This window comes from Antechinus flavipes, chromosome 3, assembly GCF_016432865.1.
Source record: "Antechinus flavipes isolate AdamAnt ecotype Samford, QLD, Australia chromosome 3, AdamAnt_v2, whole genome shotgun sequence".
NCBI lineage: Eukaryota > Metazoa > Chordata > Mammalia > Dasyuromorphia > Dasyuridae > Antechinus > Antechinus flavipes.
Genome location: NC_067400.1, coordinates 520773326 through 520795843, shown reverse-complemented (window position 1 = coordinate 520795843; position 22518 = coordinate 520773326). Strand labels below are relative to the sequence as shown.

Sequence of the window (22518 nt, the reverse complement as noted above, 5' to 3'; positions counted from 1 at the left end):
ATTTATTAAGCCCTTACTATATGCCAGGCAATGTGTTTAAGCATTGCTTATGAGAAGAAAGGCAGAATTTGGGTTCCTTTTCTGAAGAAGCTCACATCTTAATGAGGGAAGTAACTTGCAAATATTTAGGTGCATACAAGGTATATAAAGTGTAAATAGAAGTTCTAAGGATACCAAGAAAGGTCTCTTGCAGAATGTGGGATTTGAGCAGTCTTGGAAGGCAGGTAAGGAAATCCTTACTGGTTATATCCATGGGCAGATCAGAATTAACCTTTCTGAAGTTCAGTTTCTTCATCTATAAAATGGGGATAATTCTGGAATCCTACTTGACAGTTAGAATTATTTACAATCTTAAAGTATTATATAAATGTGAGCTGCTAATTTGTTATCATATCCTGATGTACTTTGGAGTGTTATTCCTGCTCTTTGAAATAAGAATTAACTTCTTAATAAATGGTGGTTACTCCTCAATTGTTCTGTCTTTATGAACCTCGAATTCTAAATAAAACAGTCACAGTATAGTGACTAAGCCAGTGGATTCAAAAAGCTTCTTAAGATTAGGTAGCACCCAAAACTGGGTCTTGAAGGAAGAGAATGATTTCAGCAAACTGAAATAGCATTATTATATTACTTATTCACTCTGGAAAAGAGAAATGGAGGTGGTTCGCCCTAGGTTACAGATTGAGTTAGGAACAGAATCAAAAGCGCTTTGCCCCTACTTTTTCTTTTGTTACCACTTCCTTTAACTTCATTCCCAGTACCTTAGAACAAGATTGTTCTAAACCTAATGGCTTTAATGTTGTGATTTATGTAGCCTAATCTTTTCAAATAATAGTCAAATAAATAGAATAATCCTTATCATAGAATAATGTACAAATTGTTCTGTTAAATTACCTGAAATGCGACTTTCTTGAATCCTAAGTAATTCAATAACCGAAGTCTACTGAATTAAACCTGTAAATACAGAAGGGTACATCGATAGGATGTCTTTGTGGGGAAGTTTATAATTCAATTTCCCCCCTCCAAAAAGTAAAAATCTTGATACTAAACTGTTAGCCCAGAAGCAATTGAAAGATTTTCCTTTTCTACTTAAGGAAATATAATTATTATTGTTCATACTTTCCCATGTCAAACTTACAATGTGTCCATTTTGTCCCATGGAATTGCTTTTTTGTAGTCTTTAAATCCTATTTTCTTATCTATCTCAGTGTTTGAATGTTCTAATATATTAGATGCTCTAAATCCCACACATCTGGGGGGAGAGGAGGAACATTTTTTTGTTATCTTCAGTGGCAGTTTCACAGCAATTTCCTCTACATTTCACATAACCAAGATAAGGCTCTAAAAAGCATCTCTTATTTACTTTTTTTTTTAAACACACTTAAATTAAAAATAAATCTTAATAAACTTGGCTATTTGGCATAGCAAAATAGATCAGTAAGCAAGTGTTACAGGCACTACCATGACCCCTCATGGTATAAAATGGAAAAAAGAAAAACTAGCATATATATATGTGAGTCTATATTTTAAAAAGTCAACCAATGTTCATATGATAACACAGAATCATCAAAGATTGTTTAAATTATACCTAATAATACTTTAAAAAAAAACAAAAAACAAAATGTGTGACAAATTCTAAGATTTCTTGCAAAATGCTAAAAAGAACAAATGTGGGCCAGCTGAAGAAAGGGATAAGTTTTAATTATCTGAAGCTTATCTTAATGGGAACCCCACATTCTGTATAAATGCAGTATTATTTACTTATACAAGAATGAGGGGAAATAAAATGGAACTTCATAGTGACTTCAATCCAAAGAACAAGATCTCTTGTTAGCTTTTTCTTGACCTTTTTCCCTTTTGCCCTGATTTTTTTTTTTTTAAACAACATAATTCTGTGGAAATGTTTAAAATGATTGTACATGTATAACCAATATCAGATTGCTTGTTTTATGGGGGGAAAGGGAGAGAGAAAAAATTTGAAACTCAAAATCTTACCAAAATGAATGCTGAAAACTTTCTTTACATGTAATTGGAAAAACAAAATGCTTTTGAGGGGGAAAAATAGAATGGTCTGTCTCTCATAAAGATTACAATTTAATGGAGGCACTAATACATGTACCCAAATAACTATAAATTGATCTTATGAACAAAAAGATACTTCCTGGAATATTAGCGAAAATTATCTTTTGTAATAATTTTATGAATAATGCATAAAATATCAGCCTCTATAACTGGCTTGCCAAGAAAAGTTTTGAACTTTAAATTTATTTAGTAATAAATATCTAATACTCAACTGGTTTTTTCCTGACAAAGAACAAGAGATCTTGCTGTTACAGTATTCTCTAGGTTCTGTTCACTTCACTCATCATGTAAGTCTTTTCAAGCTTTTCAATCTGTTCATCATTTCTTATAGAACAAAAATATTCTAAGTTATTCAGCCATTCCCCATTCCATTTAGTTTTCAATTGCTTACTACTATAAAAAGAGTTACTACAAACATTTTTGTACATGTGGGTCCTTTTCGCTCTTTTGTGATCTCTTTGGGAAACAGACCCAGTAGTGATACTACTGGATCAAAGGGTATTCACAGTTTTATAACCCTTGGGGCATAATTCCAAATTGCTCTCTAGAATGTCTGGATCAGTCATAACTCCACCAACAATGTATTAGTGTCCCAGTTTCCTCACGTTCCTTTCAACATTTATCATTATTTTTTTAGCTAATCTGATAGATGTGAGGTAGTAACTTAGTCAACTTTGTATTCTTAGCATCAAGCACAGGATTGTAGATGTAGTAAGCACTTGATAGGTACATATTTGTTGAATTGTGTTTCAACTAGCTATCTTTATTCAGTCCTTTACAATGGCATCGAACTCTTCATACCCATCACCATTTGGGGTGTTCTTAACAAAGATTCTGGAAATGCCATTTCCTTCTCCAGCTCATTTTACAGACGTGGAAACTGAGGCAAACATGGTTAAGAGCTTGCCCAGGATCATATAGCTAATAAGTGTCTGTAGCCAGATTTGCATTCAGCAAGGTAAGTCTTGCTGCCTCCAGGCCCAACACTACATCCACACTGTGCCACCCAACTCCCAAATAACAAATTTGTTATTTATGATACATTCTAATCACAAGTTTAAGACAAGGCTCTGCTTTATCCAATCTAAAGTGATTGGCTTTTCCCAGTAAACTTTTAAAGCACTTTTTATTATTTTAGTTTTGTATACTCTTTTGCCTAAACCCTAGCATAAACTTGAGAGTATTGTGTCTTATTTGTTTTTGTTTCCCATCAGCATTCAGTAAAGACCTATGTATTAGTAATAATAATAATAATGATAGCTGGCATTTATATAGAGCTTTAAGATTTGCAAACACTCTACATTATTTCATTTGATCCTTACAACAATCTTGTAATATAGGTTCTATTATCCCCATTATATAGATGAGGAAAAGGTGACCTAGAAATTAAATGGTTTGCTGATAGTCATTGCTAGTAAAAGAGTATTCAGGCAGCATTTCAGCTCAGGTCTTTTTGAATCCAAATCCAACACTTTTATTGTATCACCTAGTTACCTCTAAAGAATAGTGCTCAAGAAATATTTACTGAATTACATTTTAAAAGTATAATTTTGTAGGTATAATTGTATGGAAGAAAAATTTCTTGAATGCTTCAGGCCATATCCAGAGCTTGCAATTGCTCTTAGTCCTTACATATTTTTAGTGTATCAAAATGTACTGCCAGTTTTCATTTCTTACTTGTTAGTATACAGTGTTCTCTTCTTGATAAGATACCATGATGTGTAGTGACAAAAGCATTAGATTTGGAGTTAGAAGACTTGGATTTGAATTCCAGCTCTGGAACTGAGTTGTTGTTGTTGTGTGTGTGTGTGTATGTGTGTGTGTGTGTGTGTGTGTGTGTGTGTGTGTTTAATATGTAATATATGTACAATGTATGGTTATGTAGTAACTAGTTTTGCAGGAAACTTTTAGTATCTAAGATAGAGAGTAGTTAAATGGCTTATCTTGGGTTGCACAGTTAACAAATTTCTAATAAAGAATTTGAACTCAGATTTTCCTGACTCCATATTTGGTGTTAGTTTAACTAAAATCAATAGTCAATAAATATTCAGTATTTACCATATACCAAGCACTCATCATATAAAAGAAAGGCAAAAGACAGCTCTTGCTCTGAAGGAGCTAATAGTTTCATGGGGAAGAAAATGTCTGAAAAATTATGTGCAAATACAAATACAGTGTTCTTTCCAACAGCAATTAGTTGATTTCTTTTGCCTTATGAATGGGGGTTATAGGGAGAAATAGAGACTGAGAATTTTTCCAGTTTTAGCACAGAATCATTGATGCCTTTCTTGTGGCTTGAGCAATTTGTTTTCATCCATCTTTATGAAAAATATATTTTATTATACTTTGACTCAGCAGACTGGACAGTCCATGGAAAGATGGAAGTGCCTATTTAAAAGAAGCTTTCATTAAGGAGGTTGATTTTTTTTTTTTCAGTCATTTGCTGAAATAGCTTTCATTTTAGTGCAGCTACCATTTATTAAGCATCAGAATAAAGAATACTCTTCCTATTCCTAGTTTTTAAGAAGACTTTGTATTTTAATAGCCTCTTTGATCTTAGGATCTCAAAACACTCCAAAGCCTCATGTGGCATGCAGTAATAACATTGCTGTTTTATTGGTTGTTATACAAAATTATTGAGAGAAGCATCTTCTTTGATGGCCAGTAAAACAAAAGAGTAGAATCTAGGTTTTTTAGATTTTACTTTATTTTTTTATTAAAGCTTTTTATTTTTAAAACATATGTATAAATAATTTTCAACATTCGCCCTTGCAAAACCTTGTGTTGCAAAATTTTTTCCCTTCCTTTTCCCCACTTCTTCCCCTAGAGAGCAAATAATCTAATATGTTAAACATGTACAATTCTTCTATATATATTTCCACAATTATCATGCTGCACAAGAGAAATTTGATCAAAAAGAAAAAAAGAGAAGAAAAAATGCAATCAAATAGAAACAAAAAAAGTGAAAGTACTATGTTGTGATCCATACTCAATCCCCACAATCCTTTCTTTGAATGCAGATGGCTCTCTTCATCACAAGACCATTGGAACTTGTCCTGAATCATCTGCTTGTTGAAAAGAGCCATGTCCAGCAGAGTTGATCATCACATAATCTTCTTGTTGCTATATACAATGTTCTCCTAATTCTACTCACTTGACTTAGTATCAGTTCATTTAAGTCTTTCGAGACTTCTCTGAAATTATCTTGCTTATCATTTCCTATCAAATAATAATATTCCATAAAAATTCATATACTATAACAATTTGGCTATTCTCCAACTGATGGACATCCACTCAGTTTCCAGTTTTTTGCCACAACAAAAAGGGTTGCTGCAAACATTTTTGCACATCCAGGTCCTTTTCCCTTTTTTTAAATGTTCTGTTTGGGATACAGGCCCAGTAGAGACTGCTGGATCAAAGGATAGTTCCATATAGTTCACAAGTCCACCAACAATGTATTAGTGTCCCAATTTTCCCACATCCCCTCAAACATTCATCATTATCTTTTTCTGCCATTTTAGCCAATCTGAGAGTTATGTAGTAGTACCTCAAAGTTGTCTTAATTTGCATTTCTCTGATCAATAGTGATTTAGAGCATTTTTTCAGACTAGAAATGATTTTAATTTCTTCATCTAAAAATTCTGTTCTTATCTGTTCACTATCAGTTGAAGCATGGCTTGAATTCTTATAAATTTGAGTCAATTTTCTATATATTTTAGAAATGAAGCCTTTATCAGAACCTTTAGATATAAAATTTTTTCCCCAGTTTATTGTTTCCCTTCTAATCTATTCTGCATTGGTTTTGTTTGTTCAAAAACTTTTAACATAATATACTCAAAATTATCCACTTTGCATTCCCTAATATACTCTAGTTCTTTTTTTGGCCACAAATTCCTTCCTTCTCCACAAAGTCAGATCTTACTTTAACAGTTAAAAGTCTTTAAAAATTAATCAGTCTTATCCCCTCAAATCCCAACTATGCAGCAAGTGTTAAAGGGAACACAGTATTGTCCTGGTGATAAAAGGATGAAATATGAACCATCTGCCCTCCAGATGCTTGAAAATCCAGCCTATGACTTATTTCTGTTCATTTGGACTAAGCAGAAAAAATCGAATATCTTTTTCATATGCCAGTCCTTCTAATATTTGAAAACAGTGATTATATTGTTAGCTAGATAGAGAAAGCATTTATTAGGTGTTTATTATGTGCTAGGTGTTTCAGCTACATATACAAGAAAGCTAGATAATCCTTCTGCTCAAGAAGCTTACATTCTAATAGTTTTCCTCCTAAGTTTTCCTTCTCCAAGTGAAATACCCCCAGTTCCTTCAGCTGATCCTTGAATGATTTGAACTTGCGACCCATCATGAACCTGTTGCTTTACTCTGGATGCTTTCAAACCTATTTCTGTCCTTGAAATATGGACCAGAACTATACCCAGTACTCCAGATAATAGTCTGAGAAGGATGGAATATAATGGGAAGTTTGTATTTTATGCAATTCTACATGAAGTGCTATCTACCCTCAATTGCTAGTGCCTTCTTAATTCCTTTGTATGTATTTTTATTAATTTTATAATTATGCTGTATAGATTTGTATATGTACTAGTCCTGTAGCATGTAAATTCTTTGTAAGTAGGGATTGTCTAATTCGTTGCGTTTGTATATCCAGAGCCTAGCACTTAAAAATACTTTTTAACTAGTTGATTAGCATTTATCTTTTTAGTTCTGGACATGCTACCTTTCGAGGTCACATGATGAGTTAATGGCAGAGATTGAACTAGAACTCATTTATCTTGACTGTTAGTTGAGTTCTTTTTCAATATGCCACACTAACGCAGATGAAAGTGTAGTTGAAAATTTTACAAGGTTTACAAGATAGGACCAAAATAAGGTTAGAAAAGGACATGGAATTTCCTTTGTAAGATTCATTACATGGTGTCTTCTATATAGGATTTAGAATTGGAAGGAACCTTAAAAAAAATCCAGTCTTCATTTTACAACTGAAAAAAAAACTGAGACCCAGAGAGATTAAGTGATTTGCCCAGCAGCCCTCTTTGTAATGGCCAGAAACTGGAAACTGAGTGGATGCCCATCAATTGGAGAATGGCTGAATAAATTGTGGTATATAAATGTTATGGAATATTATTGTTCTGTTAAGAAATGACCAGCAGAATGATTTCAGAAACCTGGAGAGACTTACATGAACTGATGCTGGATGAAATGAGTAGGACCAGGAGATCAGTATATACTTCAGCAACAATACTATATGATGATCAATTCTGATGGACGTGGCCATCTCCACCAATGAGATGAACCAAATCAATTCCAAAAGAGCAGTAATGAACTGAACCAGCTACACCCAGTGAAAGAAATCTGGGAGATGACTATGAACCACTACATAGAATTCCCAATCCCTCTATTTTTGTCCGCCTGCATTTTTGATTTCCTTCACAGGTTAATTGTACACTATTTCAAAGTCCGATTCTTTTTGTACAGCAAAATAACTGTATGGACATGTATACATATATTGTATTTAACTTATATTTTAACATATTTAACATGTATTAGTTAACCTGCCTTCTGGGGGAGGTGTGGTGGGGGGTAAGGAGGGGAAAAATTGGAGCAAAAGGTTTTGCAGTTGTCAATGCTGAAAAATTACCCATGCATATATCTTGTAAATAAAAAGTTATAATAAAAAAAAATTTTTTAAAGTGATTTACCGGGAAGGAATAGATTTTTTTCCTCCTTCTGCTGTAAAGTATTTATTGTCATGTTTCATATCTAAGGATCGCTTAAGGACAATCTTATTAGAGTAGACCAGTAGTTCATGAGCTAAAGTCCTCAAAAACTTAAAAACATTAAAAAAAAAATTCAATATAGGGGCAGCTAGAGGGTGCAGTGAATAGAGCAGTATCCCTGAAGTCAGGAGGACCTGAGTTCAATTCTGGTTTCAGACACTTAACACTTCCTAGCTGTGTGACTCTGGGCAAGTCACTTAACCCCAGTTGCCTCAGCAAAATGAAACAAAACAAAAAAATCCCCAATATAATTGGTTGTTTTTTGTAGTCCAATATATTTATTTTAAGCATTTACAAACATTATTTTGGGAAGTGGTCCACAGGCTTCACCAGATTGCCACAAAGATACATGACATAAAATAGGTTGTTAAGAACACTTGGAGTAGAATGAGTTTGTATTGCTAATTATTATATTATTATTGATTAATTGATATAAACAGTTTGGATGTAGAGCTTTTACAGGGTAGTAGACTTATCAATTGATCTCTTTCAGTTACCCTTTTTTTTGCATATATGAGTGTATGACCTTTGATCCCTTCCAACTCCAAACCTAAGGGCCTATGAAGAATGACTATGACTTATTTAAAAACTATTAAGTTTGTTAATTAGTTTGGAGTTGCATAATGCTTATCGGTGAAATATTGTGTCTTCTCCTTTTTTTCCAACTTCTTCATTGCTCTCCTGCCAAAATGCTCTTTTTGGTCATTGTATTTACCATCTCTTAGTCATATCATGATTCTTTGTTGGATTTACTAAAATAAGCTATCTCTAGGACAGATTTTATATCCAGGGTTTTGCAGTTCAATTTTCAGTTTTGTTGATAGAGTTACATAGCTACATTTCCTCATATTACACCCCCTTAATGCCTATATTTGTCTTTGAATTCTGTTTCAGTATTTCCCAAGAATGAATCTTTTTTGTCTTTTTTTTTTTAACTAATTCTTGTTTAGACAGAGAAAATGATATAGAGAAAAGAATACTAGACTTAGGGGAGCTAACACTGCCCCTTACTTGCCTTCTGTTCTTGAAAGAAGTCTACCTAGTTTGAGAGCAAAGTATTTTATGTCCCATAAAACCAAGCAGAAGGGACTCTCTTTTAACTAGAAACACCATATTATTGCCAGGGGTGGAGAATCTTTTTTCTGCTGAGCTCATTTAGATATTTATAACATCATTCATAGACCAAAAAAAAAAAAAAGATCAACTTATAGAACTCAAGCATTGAGAGGCTTTGTGCCTAGCTTTCAATTCATCTTTCATCTTCAGTTGTCTTAGCAAATGATTTTGTGTGCCTCATAAAACCCTCAGACTGTAGGTTCCCCACCTCTGGCCTAATTTGTAATGACAGTGGAGAGAAAGTAATACCTATACTTGATAGTATTTAGAATTAGAAGAAATCTCAGAAATCTAGTCAAAACTTCACTTTATAGATGAAGAAATTAAATTTCAGAGGAGGTAAGGAACACAGCAGGATTTGAACCTAGATTTGATGATTCTAAATTCTATATTCTTTTCAACTATACTATATTTACTTTTTAAGATGGATATCTATTTTGACCATCTTCTTAGCAAGTTTACCAAAATTTAATTCTCTTTCATGTTTTCAAATTTATTCCAATTGGTCAATTCTTCTCTTCACTCTTAGTGCCTCGGCAGCAACTACCTTATTTCCTGTCTTTGTATTCTAGCACCTAGCTAGCTAGCATAGTGTCTTTCATATGGTGGCCATTTGTTAAATTGACTGCAGGTGCTGGTTATCCTCCATTCATTGAGTAGTCTCCATTTTCTCATTTCCAAGTAAGAACTTTATCAGCAAGGCTTCAGAAAATCAGCTTTCACTAGACTGTAAGCCCACATTCAGTTCTTAAACCTGAAGAAACACCTTTTATGATCTAAAGAAGCTAGAAAGGTGTTGGTCCAGTTTCTTATTTGTGATTGAAAGCTAATTTTTATAAAATACAAAATACTTTGTTTTTTCCCTCCCTAAATCTACCTACTACACTAGAGAAAACAAAGTTTTTTGACTTACCATCACAGCCTAAAAGACAGTGGTAGGGACAGAACAGTATTATACAAATAGGACATGAATTTGAGTCTTCTTGATTCCAAGGTCAACCCTATTATTTTTTTGGAAACTAGTGTCCAGACTTTTATATTTTAAAGTTGTGACTTTCAAAATGTCCACTACTTCTTAAATAATTTCACCATGACCTGTTTTCCAGATTAGTTTTTGCTATCAGATATTACATTTTCTTCTCTTATCAGTCTTTGGATTTTGTTTTGATGTTTTTTGCTGTATAATGGAGTCATTGATTTATCTTTGGTTTATTATAGTTTTCAAGGAGTCTGCTTTACCATTTTTTCTTCTAAGCAAATGATTCCCCTCCTAATTCTTTCCTTTAGGAGTTTTCATTTTATTGTTTACCTCTTTTCTTTCTGGTATTCATGTAGTCTTTGAGAAAAGTCCATTTTTTCCTCAGTCCTAACTTGCAATTGTTACAGAGGTACTCTCTCCTTTGTAGAGATCTTTAAATTTGCAATTTTTTTTTTTAATGCTGGTTGATATTTTTTTTGATTTAGTCATTTCAATTATTTCCTAAATTGGAGCTTTGCATCAAGACCAAACTTGGCTTCTTGCTGTGCTTTTGGGTGGTCAGCTCTGCTTGGTATCTTCCTAAGTTCTTGCTCTCCAGTTTCTGGAGTTTTAAAAACCCAGTTTTGGGTTTAGAACTGCCTGAATCTTTGAGGTTCAGAGTGCTGAATTTTCTGAGCCTTTTCTTGAATCTTGGGACCTTGAAATCTTTAGGTCAATAGTGGTCTACTTTGAGCACTGCGACTTTGTGTTGTAGTTGTAAGGAAGATCCTCACAGTGAAGCTTTCTGACCACCTACTGGGGTTTTTTCTCTGTGGGGTTGAAGGGAGACTTTGTACTTTTGCTGTCTCTAAACACAAAACTCTGTAGGTTATAGATCTCTGATCATTCCAGTGCAGGAGTTAACTGGTCTCTTTTCCTAGTCCTCTCAGACTTCTTGCTGACTATCTTGTTCAGTTTTGAGATGGAAGAAATCATTTACAATAGTTTTTCATTTAATTTTTTGAACATTATTAAATTTGGTGATAACTCAAGGATTTCACTTGTAGTAGTAAGTTTATAGGAATTGGGCCATCTGTATTCAGGTATTGATCTTGACCAGAGATGTTTCCCTACATTTCCATAGCCACCAGGCCAGCCAAGCTCACATCACCCTCATATGTAGCCAAGATGGGGTCCTTACTTCACTGTCTGTTTCTGGCATTTTTTTTTAATTATTTAATCTGGGTTCTAAGGCAATAAAGGGGTATGTTTTCATATTTTCCCATACATTGTTAAAATCACAACATGTCATCAGCTTGTTCTGAACTCCCACCCAGTTTATTAAACATTTTTATCAGCCTTTCAATGTATTGGTCTTAAACATTGAGGTTACTAGCTATACAATTTATTAACAAACAACTTATTAACAATTTATTAACAAACAGAAAAACTAAGAGAAATAATTATTTACATTGTATCATCTTTGAGATAGATCATAGCCAAAGTCATTCCTATCTGTATAGTTGCCATTATTGATTTCCAAATTTTCAAAATAAACATACCATTAAGCTCCCTCCAGATACTAAAATCTCCATATTTCTCTTCATGTTTCTTTGTGAGATAATAGTTAAAAACAATTCTCTCAGGAAGTTTTTAGTCCTTTCTATTTTAATCATCACAGTTTCCCTCAAGTGATCACAATGTCTCTAGAATAAATAAAGATTTCATTGGCTCTTAATACAGCATCTATGGTTACTATCAGATAGCTATACAATTTATCATCACCTTCTGGCAAAAATTTTCAGTTCCTAATAATTTTTGGAAGGGTACATCAAATCCGTATTAATAATACATATATCATTGTGCTTGACAGCTTCCTCAAAAGGGGAAAGAGGGAGTGATATTACATTAGCAGTAGCAATAACAATGACTAAATTTAGCAAATCAAGTCAGCAAGTACTGTTTTGCTTATATAAGTACCTATATTATGTCGCTGTTGTTAAGTGCTGGAAATACAAAGAGGCAAAAACCTTCCTCACAATATCTTTTCCTCACAATCTAATGAAGAAGACAGTTTGAAAACAATTATGTACAAACAAGATACATCTGATTAAATTGAAGATAGTGTTAGAAGGAACAATATATGTATAACCTTACATGTGCACTTCAAAAAAATTCAATTTTAAATTACAATTCAACATTATGTATAATTAAACAATGAGTTTATATTAAGCCTGATGTGTAAATACTTTTGTAATATTGTAACTTAGTCTATTTATGTGTGGAAAGGTTTTAATTTTTTTGTGACTTAATAGTCTTTCTATATCTGCACCTAAGTGAGTTCAGGATATAAACTCACTATGGGTGAGTCTCTTCCTATCTTCATCCAATTCAAAATGTCCACAGGAAAGATGAAATCTAGAGGTCAGGAGAGAGAGAGGTTAGGACTGCTTATATAGATCTAAGAATCATCTCCATTGAGATGAATGAAATCATGGAAACTGAGATCACCAAGTGAAATACTAAAGAAAAAGAAGAGAATAGCCTTAAAGGATAGAACCTTGAAGGAACACCCATAATTATAATATGAATGAAGATCCAGCAAAAGAGACTAAAAAGTAGTAGTTAGATACAAGAACCAGGAGAAAGTAATGTCATAAAAAACAAGAGAGTATCCAGGAGAGGACAGTCATTGACAGTATCAAAAGCTGCAGAGAGATCAATGATGAGATTTGAGAAAAGGCTACTTAGATTTGGCAATTAAAAGTATATAGTTGGCCTAATGGGAAAATTTGTTTTGCATGTTTCTACATATTTGCAATGGGGTTTATTTTTTTCTTGTTTTCTCAATTTGGGGAAAGGGGGACATTTGGAACTTAAATTAGGATTTTTTTTAAGCATATGTTAAATTATCCCCCAATATAATCTAAAAACTTTTCCAAGGAAACACTAAGGAAATCAAAAGGGAACAGTGTAGCAGTGTTTTAAAGTTAGTGATTTTAGTTATTTTGCAAGGGATTTCTCTTTAAATGATACTAATTATAATCCTTAGAAATTTTGTGGTCCAAGCAAAGATGGGATTATATAACTATTCAATTTGAAGCCCACAAACATTCAAAAAAGAATAAAAGAGAAAAGAAAACTCAGAAAAACTAAGAAACATACCAGATAAAATACCCTGAAAATTGGCAAAACTAATAAAAGATGAGAAGGGTTGATTTTGGAGGGGATTGAAGAAATATACACATACTAATATATTGTTGATGGAACTGTGAATTGGTCCAATTGCCCTGGGAAGCAATTTGGAATTATGTGGAAGAACTGAATAAAACATTTCTATCCTATAACTTCATGATCTCACTACTGGACACATATATCTCAAAGATATCAGAGACAGAGGCAGAATCAAAAAAAGAAAATGTAATACGTAAATGTAATGCAACATTACTGCTCTTAGTTTTTCTGAGTTTTCTTTTTTATTCTTTGTTATAAGGGGTGGTCCTGGGGGTGGGATGGATATATATTTGGAGATTAAAAACCACTTATTTTTTTCTTAAGGATGCTTTAATTCCAGATAGCATGAAACCTTTTGAAATGACATCTTTAAAGGATGCATTCAGAAACTATGTACATTGTTTTTAAATCCAATTTTTAAAAGGACATTAAAAGGATCATTTGAATCTTACAAGATTGTTTGCATAATTGCTAAAATGTAAAAATCCACATTCAGTTGTGGAAATGTTAGTGTAGATATAGATATAGTCAGAATCATGCTTGGCAAATCATATGTAGAGCAACTTCTAATGGTCTACTTGCATTATAGAGAAGATGTATTGGAAGTAGATAAAGCCATAGATGTTAAAAACACTTTTTAGCTATGTATGATATTTTGTTGAAATCATTTAAGGGAAATTTATCTGTAATGGCAATGCCATATCAATAAACGTTTTCAATATTTAGTTTCTAAAAATTAAAATTATATAGGGAAATTGTATTGAGCACTTAATGTCAGGATAAAACAATTTGGATGCATTACATGCATCGTGAACAATCATTTGCTTTGAAAAATATAAGTAATGAACTACATGAAGTTTTTCAAATTGTTATGAGGAAATCAAATGTACCCTGGCATACTTTTTACCCAAGGACATCAAATGATATAGGTGAAGGTCTTATATAATCTAAGATATTTATAGCAATATTTTTTTGAGAAGAAAACTGGAAACAACATAAATGTATATGGATTGGGGAAAGGCTAACAACATTGTGATATATGAATATAATGAAATATTCCCACATCATAAGAAACTGTGAAGATACAGAAGCATGGGAAGACTTATATGAATTAAAGTTAAGTAAAATAAACAGAACCAGCAAAACAATATATACATTGGCTACAACAGAACAATTTAAACTAATTTTGGAGTACTTGTTACTGAAAGAATAGCTCTCCATATGTTAATATTTTACCTGAAACATTTCTTTTTCAGCCCTGGAAGAAAGCGAGACTTTTCCCCTGTTTCCTGGAACCAGTACTTTGAATCTATGGAAGATGTAGTAGTGGAGAATGAAAGTGACAAAGATATATCCTTTTTCAAAATATTGTTTTGTGTTTATTCTTGTGAATTTATTCCCCAGAATATATATACACTGTGATGAACGTCACTGGTAAATCCAAACCAATATCTCCAGACTTGTCGGAAAAATTGGGATTAAATTCAAAAGCTTTGTGTATCTCTTCAAAAAAGTACCAGAAAAAAGGTTTCAAGAGCTTTTTGTGAATAAATGGGATTCTGTCTTATAGAAATCAGAATTTTCTGCTTAGTTAATGTTTCAAATGAGAACAAGTTATTTTTGATTAGTTTTTTGAATTGGACATTCTCAACCAAGAAAAGCGGGGTTTTCAAACCTTTTCTTTAATGTGATCTTTGAACTGTAATTTGTAAAGATGAGTATGGGTAAAGATAGAAAAAAATACAACCAAAAATAGAAATGCATTATCTTTAACTGTTCATACACTTTTCGAATTTATAAGAGTGGTTCAGAAGGTCCAGTCTTGCTGTTGCTGCATGGAGGAGGCCATTCTGCCCTTTCCTGGGCTGTGTTCACTGTAAGTTAAGTTGCTGACAGTAGAAGTTATTGTCATTTGTGAGCTATTAGGAAGAGAACCCTGAAATGTATTTACATGTTATGTAAAATCCTGGTAAGAATGAGAATAATTTCTGGCAGATTCCTATTGTTGGGTGAGCTTGATTAAGATAATTATCTTTCCTCTCAATTTACACAATGGAAGACAGGCAGTTTAGGAATCATAGAGTTTTAGAGCTGGAATGTCATAAACATTAAACATTATTTAGTTTTCTCCTTGTCTCTCTCTCTTTCCCCCCCATCCCCCTTTTTTTTTTTACAGTGATGAAGAAAACAGGCTCAGATATATAAAGTGATTTACTAAAGAACACAAAGCTAATTGTAGCTAAGAATGAACTAAAATCCAAGTCTTTGATTGTCATGCCAATGCTTTCTCTACTATACCATACTATTTCCCAAGAAATATAGATTCTAGATTTAGAGGATTGGGTAAATTCAAAGTGGTTCTGGGGTTACCTATTTAAGTGTATGGCAAGGAGGGGCTCAATTACTCTGTTTGATTATTAATAATAGTTTACATTTTAATAGCATTTAAAGTTTATAGAACATTTTCTGACTTGATTAATTTATTCAGGTGACTCATGCCCAGTCAAACTGTTTGTCTTCCATAGTGCCTAATCTAGTGATTTATACATTATAGAATATAATATCTTTCTTTATTAGACAGTGAGCTTCTTGAAAGTAGAAACTGGGTTTTTATTTATTGGTTTGCTTTTTATTTTATCCATAGTAAGCATAGAATAAATGTTTGTCAACTTGACTACTCTTCCAGTTTCATATTCTACTACCATTTGCTACATACTGTACACCAGCCAAGCTGAACTGCTTTCATTTAGCACATCATATGTTACCTGCCTCTATAACTTTGGTCATAGTTTTCTACCTTTAATGTTCTCCTTCACCAGTTTCTACATGTCAAAATCTTAATCAGCCTTTAATGCCTAACTCAAATGTTTCCAACAAGTATAGTCTACTCCTCTAACCAAATATTACTGATATTCTAAAATCCCTACAGTACCTTGATAGTACTTACCAAATATCATCTTGTTATTTTTAAAACTTATGATAGAATTAAAAGGGGCCTTAGAATATAGAATTTCAGAACTAGAAGGAAACTCAAAGATAAACTAACCCTAATTTCCTTATTTTTTAGATTATAAAACATGTCTAGAGAAAGGAAATTACTTTTCTGTAGTCAGAAAGGTAGTATTTAATAGAACTAGGATTTGAACCAAGTTATTCTGATTTAAATCTAGTTTTATTTAACTAAATAGACAACTTCTTGAGTGAGCAAAATCTAGCTCAATTCTTTGAACATTGTAGACACTTGATACGTTTGACTCAATATAAGGAAAAGGAGCCTCTAGTCATAGTTAGCTTCAGTATTTCTGATTCAGTGACTCATTTTCTCTATTCCTGCCATTTCATCCTTTCTTTTTCAGAGAATCCTTGGCTTCTTTTAACACTACCTCTTCTTTTTGCTTTGGGGTGGCAAGGAAGAATAATGATGAAATGATAATATATTCAAGATTACTGCTGTTAGTTTGTACCAGGAGCTTTGAAAACTTTTTCTCTCTTTCCTGTCAGTGGACCAACCTAATGCTTTCCTGAGAGCCAAATGAGCAAAAAAATCTCTTACTGGTACAACAGCCTACTGTAGGTTCCTGTCACTACTTTCTTTCCCTTGCACTCTATCTTGCACATGTAGCCTAAATAATAAGCTTAAAACAGTGCCAGCCAAGTAGAAAATGGAATGAATCTCTCTTGCCTCTGAGAGAGGGTTTTTGGCTCTCAATCTCCCAGAGTGCTCTGTGTATGTCCCAGCATGCTCTTCTCCAATCTAATTCAGCTGAACTCTCTCTGATAGCCTCTGTCTGTTTCTTATATATGAGAGAGTGGGATTGTGGGATATCTCCCAGCGTGCTCTCTGGCCCTAAGAGCTTCAAGGGAGGTGTGAATTCGGATATCTTATACTAAACCCTGAAATCTCCCAAATGTATGAACTCCAATGTGTAAAGGTGTAAACACAAGCATTGTATCAATTAGTTCTACTTAGTACCTTGTTTCAGGTTCTGGCCCAAAACATCTCCTTGTAAGATCAGATCAATAATCTATCAACTCTAATGGGTTAGCAGTTTGTAAAGATTCCAACATCTATCCAGTTTTTTGCATCACTAAAGCATTTTTTATTTGCTTTATTTGACTAGCCTAGCAAGAATTATAATTCTTACTTAGATGGACAGGGTACCCATCTAAACTATATGCCATCTAAAATGATTAATGTGATATCAGTTGCCAAATTCTATTCTGTTCTGACTTTAGGTCTTGATAGTCCAGCTTTTTTGACATAGTTTTAGCTTTCGCCCAAATAGTAGGTTAAAATCTTCAGCTGAGGAAAGGAAAGAATTTTGTTTCTTAATTAATATGTCATATTCATATCATATCACTGATTTGCATTTCATTTGGAGACATACTAAATTATAAAAAACATGATTTAAAAAATAGTCTATGATGACAGGTGATTGAAAAATAGATAATCCAAATGGGTGGCAAGATTATTTTAAAACCAAGCTATTTTTTTTCCCTGAACCATTTATGTACATGAGGGATTGTTTTATTATGACTTTTGAATGTCAACCATGCTGCAGGGATCTTTAATCCAAGTTTATAGTCACTGGCCCTTTTGTTTTCATGAATTTATCTTAAACATTCAAGAGCCTTAAAAATGGGGAAGATTAAACTTGGCCAAAATAGTTAGATTCCTCAGTGACTTTGCTCAATCCTGAGTAATAGCATTACTTTGACATAGATAATTACTATTCACATATTGATAGTAAAAGAAGAAAGAGGAACCCAAATATGTAAAAAAAAAAAAATTATAACAATTCCTTTCTTAGAGTAATAGACCTTAAGGCCCTTCCATTCTGATAATTTGTTTTTAACATGATGCTGTCTATACATTTCATCCTCTGCTATCCCCTCTTTTTTTATCTTCAATCATTGCTAATATCAGAGTGTTTTCCAATTAGTTCTGTCTTTTCATTGTGGCCAAAGTAGTTAAGCTTCAGCTTCAGCATTAAACCTTCCTCTGAATAATCTGAATTAATTTCTTTTGATTGATTTGATCTCCTTGTTGAGAGGAAATCTCAAAAGTTTTATCTAGCATCTCCAGTTCTCATAGCTATACTTTGCTACTGGAAAAGTCATAGTTTTGACTACACAGTCCTTTGTTAGTTCAGTGATATCTCTGTTTTTTATTTAGTATGCTGCCCAAAAATACCATAGCTTTCCTTCCAAGGAGCGGGTGTCTTTTAATTTCACAGCCACAGTCACTGTTTGCAGAAATCTTTGAACATACATATAGAAAATCTGACACTTCTCCAATTTACCAGGAAGTGATGGAGCCAGTTACCAAGATTTTAGTATTTTTTTTTTTTTTATGTTAAGCTTCAAGCCAGTTTTGACAGTCTCCTCTTTTACCCTTCTCAAAAGGGCTTCTTGATTTTTTTTTTTCACTTTCTGTTATCAGAGTGGTGTCATCTAACATCTGAGATTTTTTATAGTTCTCCTTAATTCCGGCTTTTGACTCATCCAGCCTGACATTTCTCATGATACACTCTGTAAATAAGTTAAATAACTAAGGTGATAGTGTACAGCTTTATCATACTCCTTTTCCAGTCTTAAACCAGTCAGTTCCATGTTTGGTTTTAACTGTTGGTTCTTGACCCATATACAGTTTCCTCAGGAAACAACAAGATGGTGTTTTTCCCATATTTTTGAGAATGATCCACATATTTACTCAGTGAAGCAGAAGTAGGTTTTTTTCCCCTGGAACACTTTTTTTCCTATAATCCTGCAAATGTTGATAATTTAGTCTAATTCCTCTGCCTCTTTGAAAATCAGCCTGCTCTTCTAGTCATTCTCAGTTTACTGAAGCCTAGTGTGCAGAATCTTAAATATAACTTTTCAGGTATATGAGATGAGCACTATTGTTCAGTAATTTGAACATTCCTTGGCATTGCCCTTTTTTAGGTTTGGGTTGCAAACTGATCTTTTCTGTCTGTTGAATTTTCCAAATTTTCTGGCATAGAGAACAGCACTTTAACAGCATTGTTTTTTTAGGATTTTAAAAAGCTTAGCAGGAATTCCATCACTTTCACTAGCCTTATCAATGTTTTTTAAGGCCCATTTGACTTCATTCTCCAATACTTCTGGCTGTAGATCAATAACCACACCATTGTGGTTTTTGATGATATTAAGTTCTTCCTTATATAGTACTTTTTGTGTATTTTTGCCAACTCTTCTTAAATCTCTTATGCTTTTGTTAAGTCTCTGTCATTTTTGTCTTTTATCATGCCCATTTTTGCACATGTTCCCTTGACTTCTCTGATTTTCTTGAAGACATCTCAGTTTTTCTCCATTCCATTTTTTTTTCTATTTTTTTAATTCATTTAAGAAAACCTTATTTCTCCATGCTGTTCTCTGGAGTTCTGCATTCAGTTGGCTATATCTTTCCCTTTCTCCTTTGCTTATGGTTTTTCTTCTTGCCTCAGTTATTTTTTTTCTCATTAGAGAGCCATTTTGCTTTTGTGCTCTTCTTTTTCTTTGGGATATTTTTTGTTGCTGCCTGCTGAACAATATCATGAATCTCTTTTTATAGTTCTACAGATCTGATCCTTTAAACCTTTTTTTCACTTCTACATCATTCATAAGGAATGTTTTTTAGGTCAAACCTATAGGGTCTTAATTGTTTTTCCCTATTTTCTCCAATTTAATTCTGAATTTTTCAATAAGAAACTCTTGATCTAAGTCTTGTTTTAATTGATTGTATAGAACTTTACATCACCTTTAGTACAAAGTGTGTAATCAGTCTGATTTCTGTCTTGACCATCTGGTGATGTCTTTGTATAGATTTGGCACTGTAGAAACTAAGAAACATAAAGGATTCTTTTCTATTGGGAATTAGCTGAACAAATTATGGTATTTTGAATATAATGGAATATTATTACTCCATAATAAAGGGATAGTTTCAGAGAAATCTGGGAAGATTTGCATGAGTTGGTTTATAATAAAATCATCTGAGCCAGGAAGATAAACATTTTTAAAGACAAATATCTCTGAAAGGCTTGAGGATTCTGATTATTGCAATGATTATGATTCAAGAAGAACTGTTGGTAAATCATGCTTCCTAGTTGAGATCTGATGCTTCCTAATAAAAAATGACAAATTTCCACATAGTGATTTGGAATATAGTAGAGTTAGGTTGTAGAGAACAGATTCTGTTTTAATGGATATTGCAAATACTTTCTTTCGAAAATAATATAGTAGCAATTCATTGCTTCTCAAAGTTTCAAATTGAAGGCCATTTATTTTTAAATTATAGTAAATAAATCTTAACTTAAAAAGATAAGATTTGTTGTGGGCTCAAGAAATAGTATATCATAATATATCAGAGATACCTTATGGATGTAGTAGACTATAAAGGACAGCAAAATATCAGGAAGACACTGTTTCAAGTATTATTCTGATTTCTCAGTATGACCCTCTCTACAAAACTCTCTACAAAAGACTCTAATTAGAGTTTCTGATTAGCATTGCTGCAAGCAGTTTCCACATTGAGCAGTGGGTATGGGGATGGAATGGCATAATTGCCCCCATACACTAAGATGTCTGGAGTTACTCCTTGGGGAAAAAAATGGACCTAATTCCATTTTGACCACATTTTTTTTCACCTATATAGCAAGCTTTTTATTGATTTTTTTTTTTCTGAACTAAACAAACACCAAATAAAATGAACATTTTCATATATAGTTGAGTAGAAAAAGAGAATACATAAAACTATGAATCTCTAACATACAGTTTGCTTTCTTTTCAAGTTTATAATAAAGTCAACATGTAACTTTCATATATATATCATACACATACATAATGTAAACACATACATGTATTTCATTAAATATTTTCCAATTACATTTTAAAAATTGTAGTTTTCTTTCTTTTTTTTTTTAAACATTTTTTGTTCCAGATTCTCTCTCCTGCCCTCCTCCATCCCTTGAGAAGTTGGGCAACATGATATCAATTATGCATGAGAAGTTACACAAAATATATTTCCATATTAACTATATTGCAAAAGATTCCTCCCCCCCCAAAAAAAAAAAAAAAAGAAAATGAAAAAGTATGCTTCAGTGAGTAACCAGAGTTTATTAGTTCTTTTTCTGTAGGTAGATAATATTTTTCCTTGGGAATTGTCTTGGGTTGTTGTCTTGATCAGAGTAATTAAGTCTTTCAGAGGTCATCATCACAGTAATGCTATTGGTATGCTCAGTGTTTTCGTGATTCTACCATCTTCATTTTGCATGAGTTTATTTAAGTCTTCTCTGGTTTTTCTAAAAGAATCTTGCTCATTGTATTTTTTTTTTTAATTATAGCTTTTTATTTAGAAGTTATATGCATAGGTAATTTTATAGCATTGACATTTGCCAAACTTTTTGTTTCAATTTTTCTCCTCCTTCCCCCCCCATCCCCTCCCCCAGATGGCAGATTGACCAATACATGTTAAATATGTTAAAGTATAAATTAAATACAAAATAAGTATACATGTCCAAACAGTTATTTTGCTGTACAAAAAGAATCGGACTCTGAAATAGTATACAATTAGCCTGTGAAGGAAATCAAAAATTGCTTATTGTATTTTAAAGCACAATAGTATTCCATAGCTTGTTCAGACTTTCTCCAATTGATGGGCATACCTTCAATTCCTTAAAAAATACTGCTATAAATATCTTTGTGCACATAGATCTTTTTCTATTTTCTTTGAATATCGAAGTGTATATACAGCTTTATAGCCCTTTGGGTATGGTTCCAGATTGTTTTCTAGAATAGTTGAATAGTTCACAACTCCAACAGTGAATTAATATCCTTATTTTTACACATTCACTTCAACATTTGTCTTTCTTTTTCTGTCATGTTAACTAATCTTGTAGGTATGAAATAGAACTCCAGAGTAGTTTTAATTTGTATTTTCTGATCAGTAGTGATTCAGAGCATTTTTTTTCATATAACTACTGATAGTTTTGCTTTCTTCTATAAAATGCTTGTTCATATCATTTGACCATTTATCAGTAGGAGAATGAGTCTTATTTTTATACATTTGTCTGAATTCCCTGTATATTTGAGAAATGAGACTTTTTATCAGAGAAACTTGATGTAAAAAGAAAAAGCAGTTTTCCCCAGTTTCCTGTTTTCCTTCTAATTTGGGGTGTATTACTTTTCTTTGTACAGAGCCTTTTTTTAATTTCATGTAAACAAAATGATCCCTTTTACTCCTGTGATGTTCTCTATCTCTTGTTTGTTAATAAACTTTCCTTATCCATAGATCTGACAGATAAATTTTTCTATTCTCTTGTAACTTATGAT

General features: G+C 32.8%; 1 protein-coding gene across 1 annotated transcript in view; it reads left to right on the top strand.

The window, feature by feature from the left end:
* Window positions 1-22518, top strand: part of PPME1 (protein phosphatase methylesterase 1) — a 64557-nt gene that overhangs the window by 3599 nt on the left and 38440 nt on the right. Inside the window, exons 2-3 of the mRNA XM_051987123.1 lie at window positions 14445-14539; window positions 14973-15064. Of these exons, the coding sequence (XP_051843083.1) occupies window positions 14445-14539; window positions 14973-15064 (187 nt within the window). The remainder of the gene's footprint in view (window positions 1-14444; window positions 14540-14972; window positions 15065-22518) is intronic.